Source organism: Triturus cristatus, chromosome 12 (assembly GCF_964204655.1).
Source record: "Triturus cristatus chromosome 12, aTriCri1.1, whole genome shotgun sequence".
Lineage (NCBI taxonomy): Eukaryota > Metazoa > Chordata > Amphibia > Caudata > Salamandridae > Triturus > Triturus cristatus.
The window spans coordinates 133,354,631-133,375,900 of NC_140595.1; the positions used below are offsets into that span (position 1 = coordinate 133,354,631).

A 21,270-nucleotide genomic window follows, 5' to 3' on the forward strand; every position below is an offset into this window, starting at 1 on the left:
TTCTTGTATTGCATATACATGTTTGCCAGCTGCTGTCAAATCTTTTAAAAAAGCACTTATGAAGGTACAGGGGAATAGACCTAAATAAGTTAAGGTAGTGAGGCAGAAAGACCATGTTGATTTTATTTAGTCTACCTATTAAGCCTACATGTAATCTATCCCACTTTCTAATCAGGGCTTCAGATTCCATATAAAGTGCTTTGCAATCTAAAGATATAATATTTTCCATATTAAGATATTTTGACCACCAGGTATACATTGACATTGCATATTGAGAGTTGAGTCGGTCAGTGTCCCTAGTCGCTATAATCTTGGTTTGATCCAAATTCATTTTTTACCCTAAGACTTGCCGAAAAGCATTAGCGGCATCCTCAGTTGCCTTCAGTACCTTTGCAGGAAAAAGGTGAGGGTGGCAATATTGTCGGCTTATGCCAAAAGATTGGCTTTGCCTGTATGCTGCCACAAGGGTGCGATAACAGAAGTTAGTTTAAGAGCCTGAATATATGGATCGAGATACAGAGCAAATACACACTGAGACAAGGGGCATCCTTGCCTAGTGCCCCTATAGATGTAAATAAGTGCAGACAGCATCTCCATACATGTGATCCTTGCAGCTAAAGATGGGTAGTGTTTTGCTCCTGGCAAGAAACCCTGGGCCAAATCCTAAAGAGGACATTACTGTGCACAGATACTGCCAGGACAGTGTTAAATACATTTTCTGCATCCAGCAGGATCATCAAAGCTAGACATACTATCCCCTCCCACCCCGTGCAGAGCAGTTATGGCTATATCAATATGGTAAATAGTATCCAGTGAAGGAACAAACCCATGTTGCATTGGGTAAAGTGAAGTTATGACACCTGCAAGCAGATTAGATAAGACCCTAGAATAGATATTGGAGTCAGTTTATCAGCGAAATAGGGCGATATGATCCACAGTTCAGCGCGTTCTTTTTCTTCTTGTCGCAAAAGAGAGGGGCCAGAATATCTTTAAATTGTGTATAAAATTCTGACAGGATGGAGTCAGGGCCCTCTGCTTTGGCCTTTGCTATCTGTGAGATGGCCATATCAATTTCTGCTGTGGTTATGTTACTATCTAGCCTGGCTCTCTGGTCTGTTGTAAGCAGATTAAATTGTGTGCCTAATAAGTAACAGTAATTTCCTGAGTGGCCTGACAGTTTTCCTTCTACAAATCGGTATAAATTGGTGAAAAACAGACAGTATATCAGAGCAACGTGTAATAACATTACCATCTTTTATGCTTGATATTACATTTTTAGTGCTTTTTTTCCTTAAGTTGGAAAGCCAGTAAGTGCCCCACTTTGCGGCTTTTGAGCACAAGCCCTATCCCAGATCATCTTCCTAAGCCTGATCTGCAGCATTGTCATAAATCCAAATATCTTTAAAATACTATCTTGACTACACATAACATAAGGAGTATTCCAGTCTAATGAGCCACTCCTGTACCCCCTTTTCTTAGCACGCTCATTTATATATTTGCGAATGATGAAACTGGTATTCTGGACCTGCACAAAGACTGTCCAAGCACCCCAGAGCATAATTGAAGTATCGGAACGAGCCGCTATTGATGCTAATAAATTTGCAAAGACAGGATCTCATAAAATTGACATATGTAGAGCCTGACAATAGTTTGTGAAAAAAGGTCCATTGGCAAGGAGATTGTGTGTGAGCCCTTTGACTTGCCATAATGACTGATGGGAAATTGAGATCTGAAAGAATTCTAGGATTTAGTCTAATAGACACATGAGGTAAAGGCTATTACTAACGATGAATGTCTAGATGAGAGGATGTACCATTTGGAATAGATAAAAGGTGAACCCAGGTTCACTCCCCTGACAATTCCGCTAGACATCTCGGAGGACATGTGTAGAGAGACTGTTGAATGGCTGCCCTGGTCTTTTTCATACACCACAGATTGGTGTATGCAGATGTAGTTTAATCTACCCCACGGTATATGGTCAGATTAAAGTACCCACACATAACTGTGTCTGACCACAGCTATGCTCTCCGAGGAGGACATTAAACATTGTAGGTTCATCAATGTTCGGTGTGTGAACGCATAGTGTTAGCTGTATGCTGTTGTTCCATATACATGGAATTAGCTGTACTCTCCTCTTTATCAAGCTTAACCCGATGAGCGGCCCACTCCTGATCCTTGGAGAGCAATGTCACCTCCCTCTTAGGAGTATCAATCCCTGATGCAATCAGAATATGGGAGCGTAAACCATTCGGCTTATGACATTCCCTAATGGTAAGATAAGTCTCTTGTATACAGAGAAGATGAGGTTTGAAAGTGATGATGAAGTTTGAAAGTACAACACAAAAAAAAGTGATACATGTAGCTTTTGCTGCGGCACCATTAATGTTCCAACTGAGAATCTAAATCCAGTGGAAGCGACCACCTTCAACTTTATTTATTATTGGGTAAGAATCTACTATTGTTCCTACGCATGTTTTCCTGATGAAGCTTTGCAACTTCCCCACTTACATAGCTTCTCTTAATGCTGTATCTCCTCCTTTTAACTCTGTGACAGCATAGCCCCACCAGATTTAGCCAACTTTTGCATCACCTTGCCTCTCAGCTACCTGCCTGTCCCTCCCCCGCCACCCAAGCTCATTCCTGCCCTGCAGCTGAGCAGGGCTTGTAGCCTTCGATGTGGGAACACATCGCCCTCACTCTCTGACTACGCAACCAAGCTCACTACATGCCCCACCTCTGGTGGGGGGGGGGGGGAGGGGGGGGGGAGAGGGGCCTGGCATAATACATAAGAATATGCTTAAAGACAGAAAAGAAAACGTTTGCCCACAAATGAAGGCCAGTGCTGTCCCAAGATCTACCCAGGACCCTGATACTGCTGAGCCTAATGAAGAACAAGAAAAACAGAATTTCAGTTGCAAATTCCCTCTTTCCAGTCCTTCCCTTTTCTATCCCTTTGTAGACAAAACAAGGAAACGGTAACATGCATTCAGAGGCAGCCTTTGACAGTCTGTCAAGTAAGTCAACAGGTACATTTGTGTTAAATTCACTCCAGTGCCATAACAAGTCATGTGCCTTTATGGGATCTTGGCAGCAAGTCGTTTGGTTCTTAAACCTGATCTTAAGATTGGCAGATTCCATTAAGGAGACAATGGTCCCCAGCTTATGGAGTGATATAGTTTCACGGAAGCGTCATCGACGTTCTGCTGTCTCACTGTGGAAATCTTATCTGACAAAGAATTCCACTCTGCTGGCTGTCCCTGGCTTTTTCGGATTGATCAGCTGCAATATATGTTGCCCAAACAAAAAGTTCCCCACGCATATTAAAATAGCCAGCAGGAAATTAGCTGCCCTGCCTTTATTCGGCTTGCGGAATGGGAATTTATGGGCCCATTGTAACTGGCAGTCAATGAACCAATCTTTGAGTTGTGGGAAGTACTGCTGGAAAAGAAACCGTAGCAGACAATGTAGCAGTGAGGGCCATTCTCTGAATGCCCCTCCGGGATCCCCAATGCCCAAAGGTTATTGTGTCACATCTTATTTGACATATCTTCCATTTTCTGTGACATGGCCTGCAATGTGCCATCATAATGTTTTATTTTATTTTTGACGCCTTGTGCAGGTTCCTTCAGGCTTACAGTCTGAGACTCAATGTCATTAAGGTGACCATGGGGAATGTCCATATTCTTAGACATTTTTCCCAGTACCCCCTGAGTTTTTAGACAGGAGGTCTTCAGAGCCAATAAGTCTTTGTTGTACTCCTCCCAATGGAGTTGGAACCGATTACAGATGGAGACAAGGGTAGAGGAGGCAGGGTCTCCTGCTCCTGCTCGTTACTAAGTCCTTGGCCCTGCCTTCTCTATTGCTCTAACTGAGGGGGTGATTGTTAGCTGCACGCTGGCAGCAATATTATTATCCACCAGCAGCTGTAGTACCTCAAAAGGTGTCTTTTGTAATGTATAATGTTCTGTTATTAAGAGTTAACACAACCCCCTTAGAATCCCAGAGTAGTTCATCCTCGCCATTCTCCCCAATGCCATGGCAACATTAATTAGGTCATTTACTGGGGTTACCACCCCAGTCTTTCCAAGCACCCGGGGGAGAGGGGGGGGGATTAATTTAGCTCTCAGTCAAGTCGCCATCACCGTCTGAGCCTGAATCAGATGTGAGCAGGCTACCAGTGTCTGGTCTGAGAGTGAGAAGAAAGCCTCCAGTCTCTCTTGATTCTCATGAGACTCTGCAGTACTGAAAACCCCTCCAATCAAGCAGTCTGGTGGGACCCTCCCAGTGTCACTAGCTCAGTATCCGCCCTGAAACCAGACTCCACCAGTACTGCAATACTCCTAACCCCAGGGGGGATTGTCCTGTTATTGCCATTGGTGTCGGTGACAGCCCCCATATAGCCTTCTGCAGGAGGCGCTACCAAGCTCCGAAAGGATAAGGATTTAGCAGACATGGTTAACACAGTGGATACCATGGGTACAGTAGGCACAATCATGGTAGAGGCACAGGATGTGTCAACAGAAATGGAAGAGTTATGTGCACCCAAACCCTTGGCCCAAAGAAGTCGACCACGCTTCTCTGAGCATGGGGTTGGGCGATGCCATTTGTAGTTGTACTGGCAGAAGAAGAATCGGATTGGGCGCCTACCTTTGACTCTGGTGGTGTAGGTTCCTGTAAATGGTCCTCAGCAGGTTGCAAGGGCCGAGCAGTGTTGCCTTACTGCGACATGCCCAGTCTACCAGAGCCCCCCCCCTGCTGGAGAGAGAATCTGTGGAGTTGTCTGTTTTGACTTGAAGTATCTCTAGTACCGGAGAAGTATCCATATGTTCTGGATCCTTTTCCTCCTAATGGTGTTCAGGCACAATTCACGCTCTGGACAGCTGCCTGGCTTAGACTACTTAGCACTGTTATATCCTACAGTTCGTCCATCTAACCGGCTATACACCACAGCTGCACGGTAGGCACCGGTGCAACCTATGAACGCCGGTGCTTTCACTTCCACTGTGCCGTTCTCGTGTGCCTCCAGGTCCAAGTGTGTGTCCTCCTCATGCAGAGCCTCCCAAGGATCGCGAAGAGTACCTCTCCAGCTGTCCCCGCAGCATGAGTGCGCCCCCTGAATCACTACGTCAATAGATAGCAACCAGAGTAGCGGAGGACAGCACACAGCTAGGGCACTGGAGACCTGCAGGGCAGCGCCAGGCGAACAGCGACAAAAACAATGACCAGCGGTGTGACTCAAGAATGCGGGCAAATTAAGTGCACAGTGCATGCAGAGCTTTTACTTTAGCATATAGACGGCGTTCTGCTTCATAGTCTCCTCTAGGAGGCTCAGTACGTAATCGTCCACACGCATCCATCTCGACTTCCATTGTAGAGCCAGCTACTAATTTCAAAACACTGACACAGGTACATAAATTGAGTAATAAAACGTACCATTTTAAGTTGTTCAAACATAATTGATTTAATTAATTTTTTACTGGATAGGCCTTTCAACTCTTGCATCATGACACTCTCTAAGTCTGGCATTAACTTTTAATTGGAATATGAGATTCTATATGCATTTGAGTAGCTCCTTCTGCTGTTAGTATGACACCATAGTAATTTACAAATTTGGAGACAATTTTGTAGTTTTCTGTGATTTCCGTTTGGCTATGTATGGTTGTTGAAATGGTTATGATGTGTTTGTTAATTGTCTAGTTTTAGTAACGGTTGAGGATGGTAAATGTGTAAGCAAAAATAGTTTGTTTCAGGTAAATGTCTTTGTAGCGTTGTAAACTGGGTTTGTATGCCAGAAGTCTTTTTTTGTTTTTCATTAAACTTGATGTTCATAGTCCATTGCCAGGCCCATGCTGCTAGTTTCTACAGACACCCTACTAGCTAGGAATTGGCTTTAATTGGATGTAGTGCATAGGAGAGTGGGGTGTGTTTACTTGGCACACTTTTACGATATATGTTGGTGTGGTGTAAAAGTGATGAACAGTAAGCTGAGCCCTGACAATTATTTGGCTCTGTAATGCTGCCTTTCTGAGGATGTCAAGGGGTGTCTTGTGTTATCTTTTGAGTAAGACAAATTATAAGTGTAGTTCTTAAGATGTTGTGTAATTAGTGTTTGGTGGTTTTTGGTGTTGTCTGTCCGATAGTCAATTAAATCGCATCAGAAGTGGTAGATGCATATCATTAGTTCTAGGCATTGAGTAGCTTGTCGAAGATTTGTGGTTGTATTTGTAGCTTTTGATCACTATACATCAAATCTGCTGTACATGCATATGATTAGCTCTTTCTAGTATGTCCTGTTGAACCAGTAGCACAGTACCATACGAGCTTTAGAATCATCAAAGCATTTTGCTGATAATAGTTAAATACTCAGTAAAATATTGTTTGAAAGCAAAGGAGTTTTAAGGTGTTTCGATTCAGAAGTTAAATGTTCTATAATAAACAGCAGCACTAGCATAGCCTTGTAGAGTCATTGGAGCCCAGAAACCTGTTAAAGTCCTGGAATTATTATTGCTCACATCCAAAGTGTTCTTGGATTGTGTTTAGTGGTGTTAAGAAATGAGTTGCATTGATAGTGGTTGGCTATAGTGGAACTAAGTTATATATCACTTGGTAAAGGTTAGTGTTGGAAACTGGATAACCTAGAACCTCTTGTGAACTTGTGTAATGCATTATTTTGAAGTGAGGGTATAGAGTAAGACCCTCTCCGACCTAAATGCTACTATGAACATTTTAGCTGGTTATGCCAAAGTTTGATCCAGACTGGCATATGGGATTTTCATTCACCTTGTCAACGAGGGATAAGGTGCAGCTGGGAAGGCACTGCCATGTTATATTACTGAATATTTGTGTAGTGCAGGGTTCACAAATACCTTTGTCTCTAGACACATTTTTCAGACCTCATGCGGCACCTGTTTCAAGTAGTAGAATATCTACAGGTGGATTTTTTTACCTGAACCATATTGGTGTCTGTGGGTGTTCTAGAGAATTATCCTTTTACTTACTGAGGGTTTGCTTATGCAAACCTCCCCGCCTAATTCGTATGACTGTGCACAGTGTAGTCTTTTGTTGCATGGAGATGGGAGTGAATGTGTGGATCTAGCGGTCTTCCACCTTGTTGGCTATGGCAGTGTTACTGCATATGGACAATGTCTTGTGGCCTCCATTCGTGACCTTGGTGGGGACAGTCTTTCTTGTGCATTGTTGGTGGATATTTAGTTTCTCATCTGAGGTGTATCCTTATTGCCGAAGGGCATTTATCTGTTCTAGGTCCATTCTGGCATATTCTGTTTACTCGCAGTGAAAAACACAGATGTAAAACGGAGTACTTGAGCAAATTGTTTGGAATGATAGCCAGTCGGTATAGTGTTAAAGAAAAGGGTGGCTGATAAGCCAATGAGAGTGGGTGAGTAAAAATGAGAAGGATAATGTTACAAGCTGGATCAATTATTGCTCTTTCAACAAAGCTGGTGACCACTTAAAGAGCAAGCTGTGAGATTGCTAGGGTGATGAGCGGACTCAGTACTATGCAGTTATATATGCTTCAAGTGAACTATGAAGTATCAAATGTATCGGCTGCTACATGACTTTTATTGCAAGTTATTAATTACAAAGACCCTGGCCAACATGTGAGAGCAATAAAACATAAATATCATATCATAGCTTAAACCTAATAAATTCATATAGTTCACATATTTCATGGAATCATGCCTTTGTAAAGCCAGAACGAGTAAAAAAGAGAAAAAAAGGAAGAAGACTCACTACTATAAATTCATTCGGACACCTCTCCCCAGAGTTATTTACAGCCAGATACCAGCAGACCTATAATATAAAGTCACTGACTACTCATTTCATAACTGGCAACACACCCCCTACACCTCCTTTTGCTCCTGTAACCACACTGCTAGAGCGACCATATATTCATCCCCCTTTCCCTGCTTCTTTGACCCTTCCGCAGGTATAGAGACATTTTAAGATTGTGTATGTCCAACATCCGGGCCAGCCATTGACCAAATATGGGAGGCTTATGATCAAGCCAGGCCGATGCAATACACAACCGAAATACCGACGAGGCGATAAACAAAAACCAGCGTACACTTTTAGTTGTCCCTAATTTCTGTATAGCTTGTAAAATCACCTGGTGGGGGATTGGGATATTTTCAATTTAAGCTTCTTATTGCAAAAATTCCATCAATCACAGCTAAAGCAGGACATCCAGTGAACATATGAATTAAATCAGCCCCATAAAGTTGACATCTTGGGAACCACGTTCCATTATCTCCACCCCACCTTGCAGTCTTCCCCGTGTATAATAAAGATCAAAGCAGGTTTTTATAATATTGGGCTTGTAAGTTTGCAAGAAGGAGGACAGATTGAGCAAGATTGGGAGACTCCGAAAGAATAGAATTCGATGTAGAAAGTTTCTCCTACCACTCCTCAGAATGTTTCTCAGGATCATCCTTCATATGTAAAGTCAGAAAAACATACTTACTAATTGGGCACAGCCTTCCACTTAATAACACATCTACCAGGTCAATTCTGGCAAACCCAGAAGGACAACCTCCCTTCCGACTGAGGAAGTCCCGAATTTGAAGATATTTAAATAACTCCCTATGACCAACATTATATTCCCTTTTAAGTTCTTCAAAGGCAACAATACCGGTGTACATCTAAAAGTCCCACAACCTGGTAAGTCCAAGCTTCTTTCAGCGAGAGATGCAGAGATCCTGAATGATATCCGGTAGTAATGAATTATAGGAAGGAGTATAAAAGTTCAATGTACCAATGTCTAAATTTTTACGCACCGCAGACTAGACCTCAAAAACGGACTGCAAGAGGTTTAAATAAAACTTTCCAGAAGTAGCTGAATTCGACTTGCCTCCACAGACACCACCAAGTCTCTTTCCCAAGGTGTACTTTAAGGGGAGAAGGAATACTTTCCACAGCCCCCAGTACTTCATCTTTATCTTGAAACAAAATTGGTCTTTGTTGAAGTGTAGTGGCCCAGTAATACAACTTAAGTTTAGGTACTGCCCACCCGCCCTTCTCCTGTGGGGGTGTAATAAATCTCATTGCTCTCTTTCGTATTAGCGTTAGCCCACAAGAATCTTCTCATTATGCCCTCAAATTTTTCAAACCATTGATTCCCCACCTCCAAACGGACGGCACGGAAATAATAAGGAAGTTTTGGAAGAATTGAAAATTTCAAAATATTCCAACTACCAACCAGGGAGAGATGTAAATTATTCAGCCTACAAATATCCTTTCTAGTTTTCTCCATTAAGGGGTCAAAATGATTCCTGACTATTTTATCGACATCCGCAGAGATACTGACACCCCCTCCAGTCCCCCCCCCCCCCCCCCCTTAAGTAAACTGCACTATCCACCCCCCGGGAATCTTGAAATGGAAATTGTGTCTTATTATAGTTCAGCGAATATACCGAAAATCTCCTGAACCATTTGGCTTCCCTTTCGATTTTTTTTTTTTTTTTTTTTTTTTAACGTTGCTATAGGGTCTAGTGTAACCAATGCCACATCGTTGGCTTAGGCCAATATCTTTGTATCCCACCCATTAATGTAAATTGGAGGGATTACAGGATTCATATCCAGTCTTCAGATATAGGGATCAATATAGATGGCGAAAAGTAAAGGAGAGCACCGGCACCCCTTCCTTGTTCCCCTTTAAATAGTAACTGGACCCGAATAACCACCCATTAGGACTACTCTAGCCACCGGGTCTTGATCTAATCACCAATTGCCTTAATAAATCCAGACCCAATACCAACTCTGCGCATAGCTTACAATGGGTACCGCCAGGAGATCTGTGTGGCCTTTGATTTTTTTTTTTTTTAAGCTTCAAATATACAAGGAGATCGAGAGGATATCATTTTAAGAGGATAACAATTTCATCTTATTGCAAAGAACTAATAAAAAAGTATTTCCGGCAGTACTATAGACCAGTTTATCCATAGTACCTTTATTGAGACTTGTCTGATACTATTCAAATTGTTTGGTGTACTTTCCTACTTATGTGGCTTGAGACTAGTGGCTTGAGTGGTTGAGATGTTTTCATGAAGATTTGGGGGGGCTATGGTCCTATCACTTGGAAGTGGTCAGATGACTGAGGGATGACATATGAGTGTGGTCCGCTGTCCTGTGGTTTGCACAGACATGTTTTCCTACAGGTGTGACAGTGCCTCATATGTATTTGTGTTTTAATTGCTAGATTTTCATAATTCTTTTTGCCATCACTGAGGGATGGAGATGTGTGCTCTATGATTAAATGTTCTAATGATTACTTGTACCTGCAAATTCTTTATTTTATAAAAATCCCCAGGCATTTGAATGGAGGTTGATAACTTTTTCCCTCATCAATATTTTGCTGGCGAAGCAAGGTGCTGACCATGACTCTAATAGTGCCTCAGTCTGCCCATGATGTGGCCTTGGCCTAAATATGGCATCACTTGGCATGCTTGTTTTAGTTCCTTTTCTTCTGTGCTATACTGATATCAACCCAGTCCTCTTCTTAGGTGTAAACCGAATTTTTCTTAGGTCTGTTATGACCGCAGATTAGGTCACATATCACCTGCTGTGTTCTTCAGGTACAAAACCTTTTAATACTGCTGAAAAATTGTTATTGTCTGATTCTGCACAACATCTGTTTGTAGAGTAATTGAGCTCACCAGGATACTTCAGCCCGTGGCTTCTGCAACTCCATGCCGTTGGGATGTGGGAAGCCAGGCTGTTTCAGGGCACTTATGGACTACTCAAAATGGGACCTTTCCACTCTGGTAAGTCTCGCTCTGTCAGGAGTGATACCTCATGCAAAGACCTTACCTAAAAAATGCTACAGGATTGAGAAGTCCTCTTTTTCCTTCTAGAAGCGTTATTCAACCCAAGACCGTTGTGAGAGTTGGTGATTCTGGTCATCAAACCAGTTTCCAGTTCTTGAGAAACTTAAACACACGTTTCCGGGTCTGTGTGCTGACTGGTTGTAGGTCCAGACATTTTGAGAGTTCATGTTGGATATCTTCAGGACTTGGCCCCCTCATCCCTCTTTGGTGGTACTCACGAGTGATTGAATATGACCCCAAACCTTCCTATTCGACGCCACCACAGCCTCTGGTGCTGGTAACTAAGAAGTCAGTGTCTGTAAAGGCACCAATCCACAGATTGTTTGTGTTATTCTGCTTCTGCTAAAACTAACCCCGCTGATATTCCTTGCTGCACCCCTGTATCCTCTTGAATATATGGACCACTAAATCTTCTCCTCTAGCAGTTTGGTTCTGCGTACTATGAATATTTGGGCCTCTTCAGATGGCTTTTGGGAAATGGCAAAACTAGGTGTCATTTGTCTTGTTGACCATACGTAGAAGCCTTCCTTTTTTTATTTTAATCTAGTGAGTGACGGTTTGACACTTCTAAACAAATCCTTAAATATGGGATAGTCTATCCTGACTCATGTACTGCCCTGTGGCTGCTCCCCTCCACAGTCATGCCTTGATACACTCCACAAGCTTTTCTGGGGATGTTCAGGCTGCCTTAATGAACATGCGCTTTGCAGTTGAGAGCTGTATTGCAGATTCTTCCATGGAACAGTACAAAACAACTGTTGCATCACTGTGCACTTGCTGTGATTAGCCTCCCTAGTTAGGCAGTTCCTCCAACAATATTCTCGGTTTCACAGTTTGGTGGTGGTGCGGTTTGGCGTGGCGACTCATGCCAGCTTGCCTACCAGATCTAACATGATTTAGCCTGTAACCTCTTAGCCAGCCCCTCACTAAATGTGTATGTACAACAAAATACAAAATGTTGGGATGCCATCAAATAAATAGTGGTTTACAACGATTTCCAAAAACCCTAAATAAATACACATGTTTTATCATATTTGGCTCATTATTTAAATGACACAACCCTGCTTAGCTAACTGTGGAATTTTGTTGTATGTTTTAGTTTCAACCACAACGTCCGGGGTTGGTGTTTTTAAAGACTGGGCATTTTTAATTGTACAAACCTTCCACACTTGACTGCTAGTGTATTGGTGTTTTGAACTTGGATGCACCAGTTGGATAACTTATATCTGATGTCAAGTACATTATTCATTTGGCTTTTACTATTGCCTTTCTGCTGAGTTTTATTTTTATGGCAATGCAAAATGCAGCAAACTTAAACACCATATATGGTAAGAAGTAGCAACTTGTCCAACTGGACTGCTGTAGCCGAGTTGGACAGTAGTGCAGGAAGGTTTACTCTCAGCCTTCCCATTCTCCTAAAAATCTAACTCCTTTCTATTGTTAATAACTAACTCATGAATGTTTTGGTCTACTTTTTCCTTTGGCAGAGCGGTGGTGGAAGCTGTGCATAGACTAGATCTTATCCTTTGTAACAAAACTGCCTACCAGGAGGTGTTCAAGCCTGACAACATCAGTCTGAGAAACAAGTAAGTCTATTGAAATATATTTTTTATGTACATTCCTCTATTTTAATTTTGTTTGTTGTGCTCTAAACCCTTTGAACCCTGAGCAGTTGTGATTTTTCATTAAAAAATTCTTCTTTATTATTTACACGAGTAAAGCATAGGCACCGGGTCCTCAGACAGTCTCCTCTTTGGACTTCAATAGCAAATCTGTGTGTAGGGAGCTAGATCCATAAACTGATTTTTGTAAAGTACCGTCTGCTTCTTAGAACCGTCTATTGATATGTTAGGGTAGTCTGCTGGTAGTAAAAGTGTTGTAGACACATCAACTAAATGTTTAAAGTAGCAATATAACCGTATGTTAGTGGATGGTGAGCAGTGTAGTTCACAAGCTAGGCACTACCCAGTCAGTTTTTAGCATAGATAACAATATTTCAAGAGTGTTTATTGAAATAATATTTCACCAAGTTGTGCTATTTGTACGTTTAAAAAAACAAACATATTATTAGACTATGCCAATAACACGTACAGCTTGCTGTCAACTAGTCACTCTTGGAGTACGCATAAAATGTGAGTTAGATGTTTTGGGTACCCTTTAGTTTTCAACGTACCTCATGTCAGTAAGTCACAGCTTAACTGATCAGTTTAACATCATACAGTTTAAGCAGCACCACTGTTAGGTGCTTGGTGTACTTGCAGGATGTGTATATGTTTCTGTTGTGTAAATATTTTCATGCCAGAATTTAATGGTGGGTAGTTGGCTTGTCGAAATTCATGCACAGAGGGACACATTTTTTTTTGTCAAGAGCTCCATGTTTAACATGAATTAAAGTATTCCTCATTTAGTTTTAGTAATAAATAGTTGTCTTTAGCCCTTTTTATCTGCAACCTTCTTTAGTCTACAACAGTGGTATTGATGACCCAAATACTCTTAGTGGGGTTCCTCATCTTTGAAAGAGATAACGTTCTTGATTAGATTGCATTTTTGGGTCACTTCACAATTTCATTATCTCAGTTGTTAAAGTACCCTTTGAGAATCTTTGTATTACTGGTTGATGTTTCAAACTCCTTTGTGCTTAGCATACTTCCATGTTTAAACTTCAAACCAAATGTATTTTCTTTCCATTTTTACAGTTAGAGATGACATGCTTACTGTTGATTTTGTCAGTCTGACCATAAAGAATGCTGGTGTTAATGGTTATAGGCTAATTGCACTGGTTATTTGCAACCAGCCTTTAAATAGATCTTTTGTTACTTGTTTAGGTTAAAGCAACAAGATGACAAACCCCAGTATGGTAGGAAGAAATAAACAGCCAGTAGAGGGTATCAGCTAGCCAGTCTGTTGGAAACGTTCAATATAAATAATGTGATATAAACCTGCCACTGGCAGTATCAGGGTATTATATAATATAGGACAACGATCAGCACCCTCCTGGCTCAAAAAGGCTTTGATTGGCTTAATGGAAAATGGTCCGAAAGTAATAAAACGTGCCATTAAAGATAAATACATGGAGGAAATACAGCTGCAGGGTAAGTAAAAGAAAATCCTAGCAGTAAATAGAAGAAAACAATGTGGGTTTAAGAGTTGATGTGTGTGTACCATAGGTAGGAGCGAGAAACTCAGCAACACACAATGTTGTCAGGAAAGAAACCAGATGACTGCCATCTTGAAATGGACTCTATTTGCATTAACCCTGGACCGAATATACTATGGTGACAAGGTTGTATTGCTGCTCACGCGGTAATCCATTTTCCATACTGTGCATCTCCAGCCAACTTGCTTGCACTGGCTTCTAGAGTCTCCAATATATTCCATATTGCCAAAGAACTCCTCAATGATGATTCAAGAGCCACTCATCACCACTGCCTCAACAGGCCAGGAACCTACCATGAGCCCTAAAATGTGACCAGAACAAATACACAACACACTGTGTATAGACACTCACCTCGTTTTTCTCTAGATAGTCTGCCTTTTCTTACTGTTCCCCTGGCAAAGTGATGTACTCCGCATTGTGGGCATTGTCAGTTAATGTTTTGTTTTTTTAGTGAATTTTAATTTTCTTACAATATGATGCACTTGTGCCCCCCCCCCCCCCCAACCCCTCTGCATATGTCCTTGCATGGGGGTTGGACATTTTCCCCTTGCTATAACCACACTTTAACCCTTTAACCTTTGGGGGAGGGTGTGTGTGTGTGTGTGTGTGTGTGTTTGAATTTGAATGTATATATATATATATATATATATATATATATATATATATATATTCACTGAAAAAACCATAGGTTTCACACACGTTATAGTTAGCTGGACATTTCTCTCGTAAAAAAACATTGAAATTCCCCCGTTCTAGTTAGTTCAGCTAACTATAACTCGCGCACCCGCAATCCACTGCTGATGAGGTCACATATTACATCACTCATGACATGGTCAGTGACATCACTCATGACATCAATGATGACATCGCAAATGACATCACTGATGACGTCATCCATGTGATAAATTACCACATCTTCTCACATCCTTATAAAACCTTTGATATACCAACTCAAAATTACAGAGTTCAATTCTCAAATCCATACATAATGCAATACCAATAACTGCATACCCACATATTAACTTTTAGGTCATCATACACGCGCGCACGTTACGCGGAAGTGTAAGAGCGTGCCTGTAATGCGCATGCGCGGCTGCGTGTGTCTTTCGTTCGCGCATGCGTACTTTTACCGTAAGCGCTCGGTAAGCTTAACGTGCGCGTACGATTGGTCATGTGATCAAGAAACAACACTTTGATTGGTTTAAACTACTTTCAGTTCCAGAATCTTCCTACACCACACCCATTCCCCTCATTACTGCTTGTGATTTCCTAGGAGAAGGAGCTGAATTGTCTTTGGGATACAATGGCAGAGCAGCAGTCCTCTTCTGAGAGTGAGCAGGGCAGCAGCATCATCAGACAGAGAAGGAGGAAGCAAAAGAATTCTTTTGTTTGGGAATATTTCACATTTCCAGAGGGGCAGAAAAAGGTGAATGCTCCATTAGTCACCTGCACACTTTGTGACCGTGTGTTATCTAGAGGTAATCCAAGGAAGAAGTATTCCTTTGGTAATTACTCTGTTTAGACACATTAGGGATGTACATCCCAGGACGTTTGCTCGACATACTGAAGAAACGCCTCCAGTAAGTCACCCGAGCACATCCTCAGAAGCTCAGCCGAGTACATCATCGGCAGCTCAGCCGAGCCCTTCCTCTGTGGTGGGAGCATCACCCTCTTCTGCTCCTGTGGAAAGGAACCCTCGATTTCAGAGGGTACAAATGAGGTGCACCAGATGTTATGGTCTAATTGTTCATGGGGAGACCAGTATTTCCCTAATAAACAATAAGATAGACCAGCACATCTGTGGTCCTTGTTAATATTCCCATTCTTTCTTTCCTCTGTCCCTGTATTAACACAACGGCTCTTTTAAGAGCCAACCTTACCTCACAACTTTTTTTTTTTTTAATTTTTTTTTTTTCCGTGCACATTATTTTTTCACCCTACAAGGTCCTTGAGGGACTACAACGGAAATGAGAAAAGCAGACAGAGAAGTCAAAAAAAGGGAGCATGAAAGTAAATGTGTGATAAATACAGAAATTTCACACTTACCTGACCAACAAAATAACTTATTTATCAATAAATGGTTTATTTAAATTGCTAGAAAAAAGGTTTATTACCAGTACACCTTAACTTATGGTGAAAACATACTCCATAATATTTTACAAGTTCAAGACAGTTAAATATCTCCCAAACCTCAAAATGTAAAACACAACTTTTAAAGAAGAATCACAATTCTATTTTTTATATCAAAATTCACCACATACATCCCCCCTCAAACTCATATCTCACCTTTAAAATTAGTTAGTTGAGAAAGAAATGTGGCACTCAAACAGCAGATTATCAGAGTCAGAATCTCAGAGCTGTACACCTCTCTCCTCTCACCAGAACCAGTAAATGGCAATGTTTCCCTCTCTTTTTTCATACATATACATGTTAAGTACAAATCTCAGTGCTTCCCACATTTTTTCAAATGAAATCACACATTTCTATTGGTTGAAAACTTCAACCCTTTTCCAAATGAACCCTTCCCCCAACTTGACTTCTGCCTGCTACCATAGCAACAGCTCATGGAACACTGGTGTGAGCAGAGAGGTCAGAAGTTCAGCACACAATGTTTCTATTCCAAAGAGCAAGAGTGCTTGACCTGTCAAACCTAACAGCAAATCCAAATTAATCTTCTGTGGGAACACAATTTTCTGAACCAATACAAAACATGCTTCTAAAAATGTAAACATACAGCCTAGTTTTAACTGTAAAATGGTTAGAATCAGCCAATGAGTTCTTTTTATTAAAAAAATATGTATGCCTCCATTTTACAACTGTCTTTAATTTCATATTGCCATTCTACTGAAAGACACCTCCGGAGTGCATCCAGATCTCCTTGGAAGATGTTCACAGTGTGGATTGTAGGTCACAGCTATGTCTTCTGGAGTGAAAAATATGCAGAAAAAAGAGGTATGGTGAGAGACCTTGCTTTGCCAAATGTAGACATTAAATGGATTGGTCAGAGAGGGTTAAAGTGGCACCAATTAATGTCTTTGGTGAAATCTTTTCTACACCTCCAACAGCCTAACCTTTTTATTGTGCACTGTGGTGGAAATGACCTAGGCACTTTAACTGGGGTAGGTCTGGAAATGCTTGTTAAGGACTCCTTTGTGCAATTGATGTTGCTTTTTCCACAATCTGCCTTTGTATATTCTAATATATGCCAAAGGCAAAAATGGAACTGGTCCAACCAATTTTGTCCACAGATTGACAAAGCAAGAAAGCACGTCAACAAATCTATTTCTGCTTTCCTCAGAGACTATGGTATGGGTTCTATATACCACAACAATTTGCGTTACAACATGCAAGGCATTTATAGAGTAGACTGTGTACATTTCACAGATGAAGGCAACAGAGTCTTCCTCTTGAACTTTAGACTCTGCATCGGTACTTACTTGTAGGTACCACAAAAAAAACACTTCATCAACAAAACGGCTCTTTTTAGAGCCCCCTAATATCTAAACACTTAAATTTGATTTTTAATTCTATTTTTTTTAATGATTTTTTTCTGCCGTGCGCGTACGGTAAGCTTACCGTACGCGCACCCCTTCTTGGACCCCCTGACAAACGCTAGGGGGTCTGCAACTCTCTTCGTTGCCCCCTTTTCACGTTCTCCACCTTTGTTCATCAGTGTGAGACACACAAAATGGCGGCCGACACTTCCTGATTTCGACTGATTCGAATGTTTACAGTCCTGTAACCACCAATCAGAATTAAGCTCGCGCACGGCATCGTGCGCTTACGGTAAGCTTACCGTACGCGCTCGGAGCGCGCCTATAGATATATATATTGATTTAAATGCTATTTTCTCAGGAACTACTGAACAGATTTACACCAGACCTGCAAAAGGCACATCCCTGACCTGAGGACTACCTCTCTGCCAAATTTCAAGTAATTCTGTTCAGCCGTTCGGGCTGTAGCTTGGACTAAAGGTCCTATGGAAAAATGCATGGGGAAAACGCGTTTTGGGACCCCCCCTTTTTCTCAGCCCCCGCTTGACGAATCCCCCGAGACTTTCAGGGAAGGAGCGGAGCGCCCTACCTATTTTGAAAATTTCGCGAGGATTCGACAGTCGGCGCCAAAGTTATTCAAAATAGAATGTTGCGGATTTCCTATGGAAACACGGTCCTAACTATAACTATCTACTGGCGACCGCCAGTAGATAATAAACAAAAAAAAAAAAAAAAAATATATATATATATATATATATATATATATATACACACACACACACACACACACACACGTGTGTGATGCTCTATTTAGGTGAAAATGTATGTTAAAATGTACATTTGTAAGATAAAATAGTACAGGTGTCTTTTATTTTTTGGGAGGACTTGGAAACTTAAGCAGTGCGTATCTGTTGAGGGGAATCTTGCAAGAGGAGGAGTTGTTTCACATGACTTCCTCCAGCCACCATGACTGATTGCTTCAGAGAGGGAAGAGCGTTTACCATCCAGGTATTATGGACCCTGTGCATGTACATCCAAAGGAGGTCTGTCCAGAAGAGCTGAAGGTTCTCCTGATCCTATAATTCCAGACTCTAATTGGCCCCAAGGTTGTGAAGACACTAGAGCCCTAGTTTGGGGCATATCCATCCCTGCTTTGTTTCCAGGAGTGATGCAAAGGACATCCATGCCTTCATCCTTTGTTGCAAAGTCTCAACGTCCCAGGGTATTTCTTCTTACTTCATGCAGAAGAACCATGGAGGAGGTTGGATATATCAGAATACTCATTGGCAATATGCATCTTCCATAGGACAGTCTACAGCAGGGTATGGTCCCCAAGAGCCACTGTCCAAATGTCACTCACTCGAGTTTACTTGCTTTTAATGTCTGCTCAAGAATGAAAATGGATATCTGCCCTGCGAGTCTGGGTCTTAAGGCAGCGCTTATTCGGCATACCTCTTATGATCAGTTACATCTTAAGGCTACTTTAATAGTACATCAGCTGTGGTTCCCCATTGCAGTTATTGGTGGTTATTTTTCCATTCCTAAATGTATGTGCATGAAGACTGCAAATATTTGATAATATACCTCATTTGTGTGTACTTTATTGGTTGTCAAAGGAAATAGAGGAGGTAACAGAGACTTCCCAAACTAAGATGTTTGTGTTTAAAACTGGGGGTAGGAGTCCAGCATATTTTTCTCCTCGTGACTCAGTACCCTGATACCCTTTTTGTCCCAAAGTGACTGAGTGTTTTGGTCAGTTGGATATGGCCATAATTGTCCTGCATCCATTATACTCAACATTTTAGGTCAAAGTACAGATGATTCCCCCCCCCCCCCCCCCCCTCGCTCCACCTGCTTCTGTGGACTAGCCCAGGGGGCGTGAAATATATTTTACGTTTGTATATTCACTAACTAGCTTCACGTCTTGCTTAGATGCTGCCCCTTCTTAAGAAACTAAACAGTCTCCCAAAATAGCTTCTCAAACTGCATATGTCTTATGAGACTTTAGACGTATCGCAGCTGAACAAATTGTGGTGGTGGCGTGGACTATTAAAAAAAAAAAAAAACATTTTATTCAGCTGGTGGTAGCAACTAAACTATTTTTTTTTCCACCCTGTTTAGGTTACGAGAGCTGTGTGTGAAGCTGATGTTCTTGCATCCAGTGGATTATGGCAGGAAAGCAGAGGAATTACTTTGGAGAAAGGTTTACTATGAAGTCATCCAGCTTATCAAAACAAATAAAAAGGTAAGTGTGACTATATCAGTTTCCGGATTTTCCACATTAATAAGGATTACGAATTATGCTGTCATGTGTGTTTATCAATTGAGGTTCTGGTCTTTGCTGATACGCTTCCTGGGAATGAGCTTACCTACTTTAAACAACATTTTACTGACCAGGAGCTGCAATGCAATGGAAGTGGTGTAATTCAAACTACTCCCATTGAATTCAAGACTGCAAGCTTGTCCACTTTTCTTCCTGCTATGCTACAGCCCAACACTGCCAGTAGTGGTTGCTCTGATGCGCATGTCAGAGCTACCAAAATATGTGACTTTATCCCCGACAGCCAGAATAGTGATACTCAATTGCAATGTGAGCACCAAAGTATCTGTGCCCAGAGTGAAACATGTTAAGCACTGTTTCCTAATCTTGTGTAGATTTGCTTGCTGCTTTTATCTTCAGTTCTCCCTGCATGATACCCTTTTTCCAAACGTTCACACATTCCTCTCAAAAGGCACACTTCTATAAATAACTATATCACTGCATCTTCGGTTAAGTTTCATGATTTACAAGAATGTGGTAATTATTTAGCTTTGTGTATTAATCAGTTCCCATGGATGTAGCTGGATGGTTTTGTCATGTGGAAATCATCTCTGCAGTGCATAACTATACAACCGGTGCAAGAAAACAACCATAAATAAATGGTTAAACTGAAGAAAAGGAGTTAATTTTCTTCTTGTTCATTCTTTTATTAAAGCTTCATCGAATACATTTTAGGAAAAGAGGGTACGTTTACTACTCCAGATGTAGACAAGCTTGAGGTTACAAGAACTAGTGAATTAGAGATTTGCTCCTCGTGGTTTAGAAGTGAGGAACTGGATTAAACATCCCGTGTAAACCATGTGCAAAAGTGTAAACCTTTGAACAGAGGTGGGCCCCAAAGAAAGACTATTGTGAATACAGCATGCGCAGTTCTTATAGTTTAGAAAATGGGATACCGTCATTAACATGCATCAAAGTATGTGTATGTGCAATACAGAGACCTCCCTCATTAAGCAAGAAAAGGCAACAACTTAATTTGAGTATTTGTTGATGGGATGCTTTCAAAAACTAGGGATCATGGGTCTGTTTCTTGTTCTAAAGTATTTTTCCTTAACAAACAGAATATTTTCGCTACTTTTCACTCAGTTTTTTCATCAACAGCAGTCTTGAAAAATAATGCTGCTCGTGTGCCAACAGTTTCCACCTTTCAATACTGTTGAAAACACATGCCACATGCGTGACCTGAAAATTTCAGTGAATTCTTGAGACCATAGTGTTGTGAAGCTTGAATTTCACCACATCACTCACAGCTGCTTGATTCCTACAAACTTCCTCTAATCTTCTTTCCTTTACTCCTACAACTGCCCGACTCTTTCCAAATGCCATTCCAAGCACCGTCCTACACTATTTCTGACACTTCATCCAACCAGCATGCACCTTTAGTTTGCCCTTTCTTCTCCTAAGAAGATAGAGGTGTCCTTTTCTCCGTACTTGCATGTTTATATATAACCC

At 41.3% G+C, this 21,270-nt stretch overlaps 1 protein-coding gene across 2 annotated transcripts in view; it reads left to right on the plus strand.

Annotated features, from left to right (window-relative positions):
• The window catches only part of SMG5 (SMG5 nonsense mediated mRNA decay factor), a 400,214-nt gene that overhangs the window by 25,676 nt on the left and 353,268 nt on the right, over positions 1–21,270 (plus strand). For both annotated transcript variants that reach the window (XM_085638507.1, XM_085638508.1), the window contains exons 2-3: positions 12,335–12,433; positions 19,620–19,743. In XM_085638507.1, the coding sequence (XP_085494633.1) occupies positions 12,335–12,433; positions 19,620–19,743 (223 nt within the window). The remainder of the gene's footprint in view (positions 1–12,334; positions 12,434–19,619; positions 19,744–21,270) is intronic.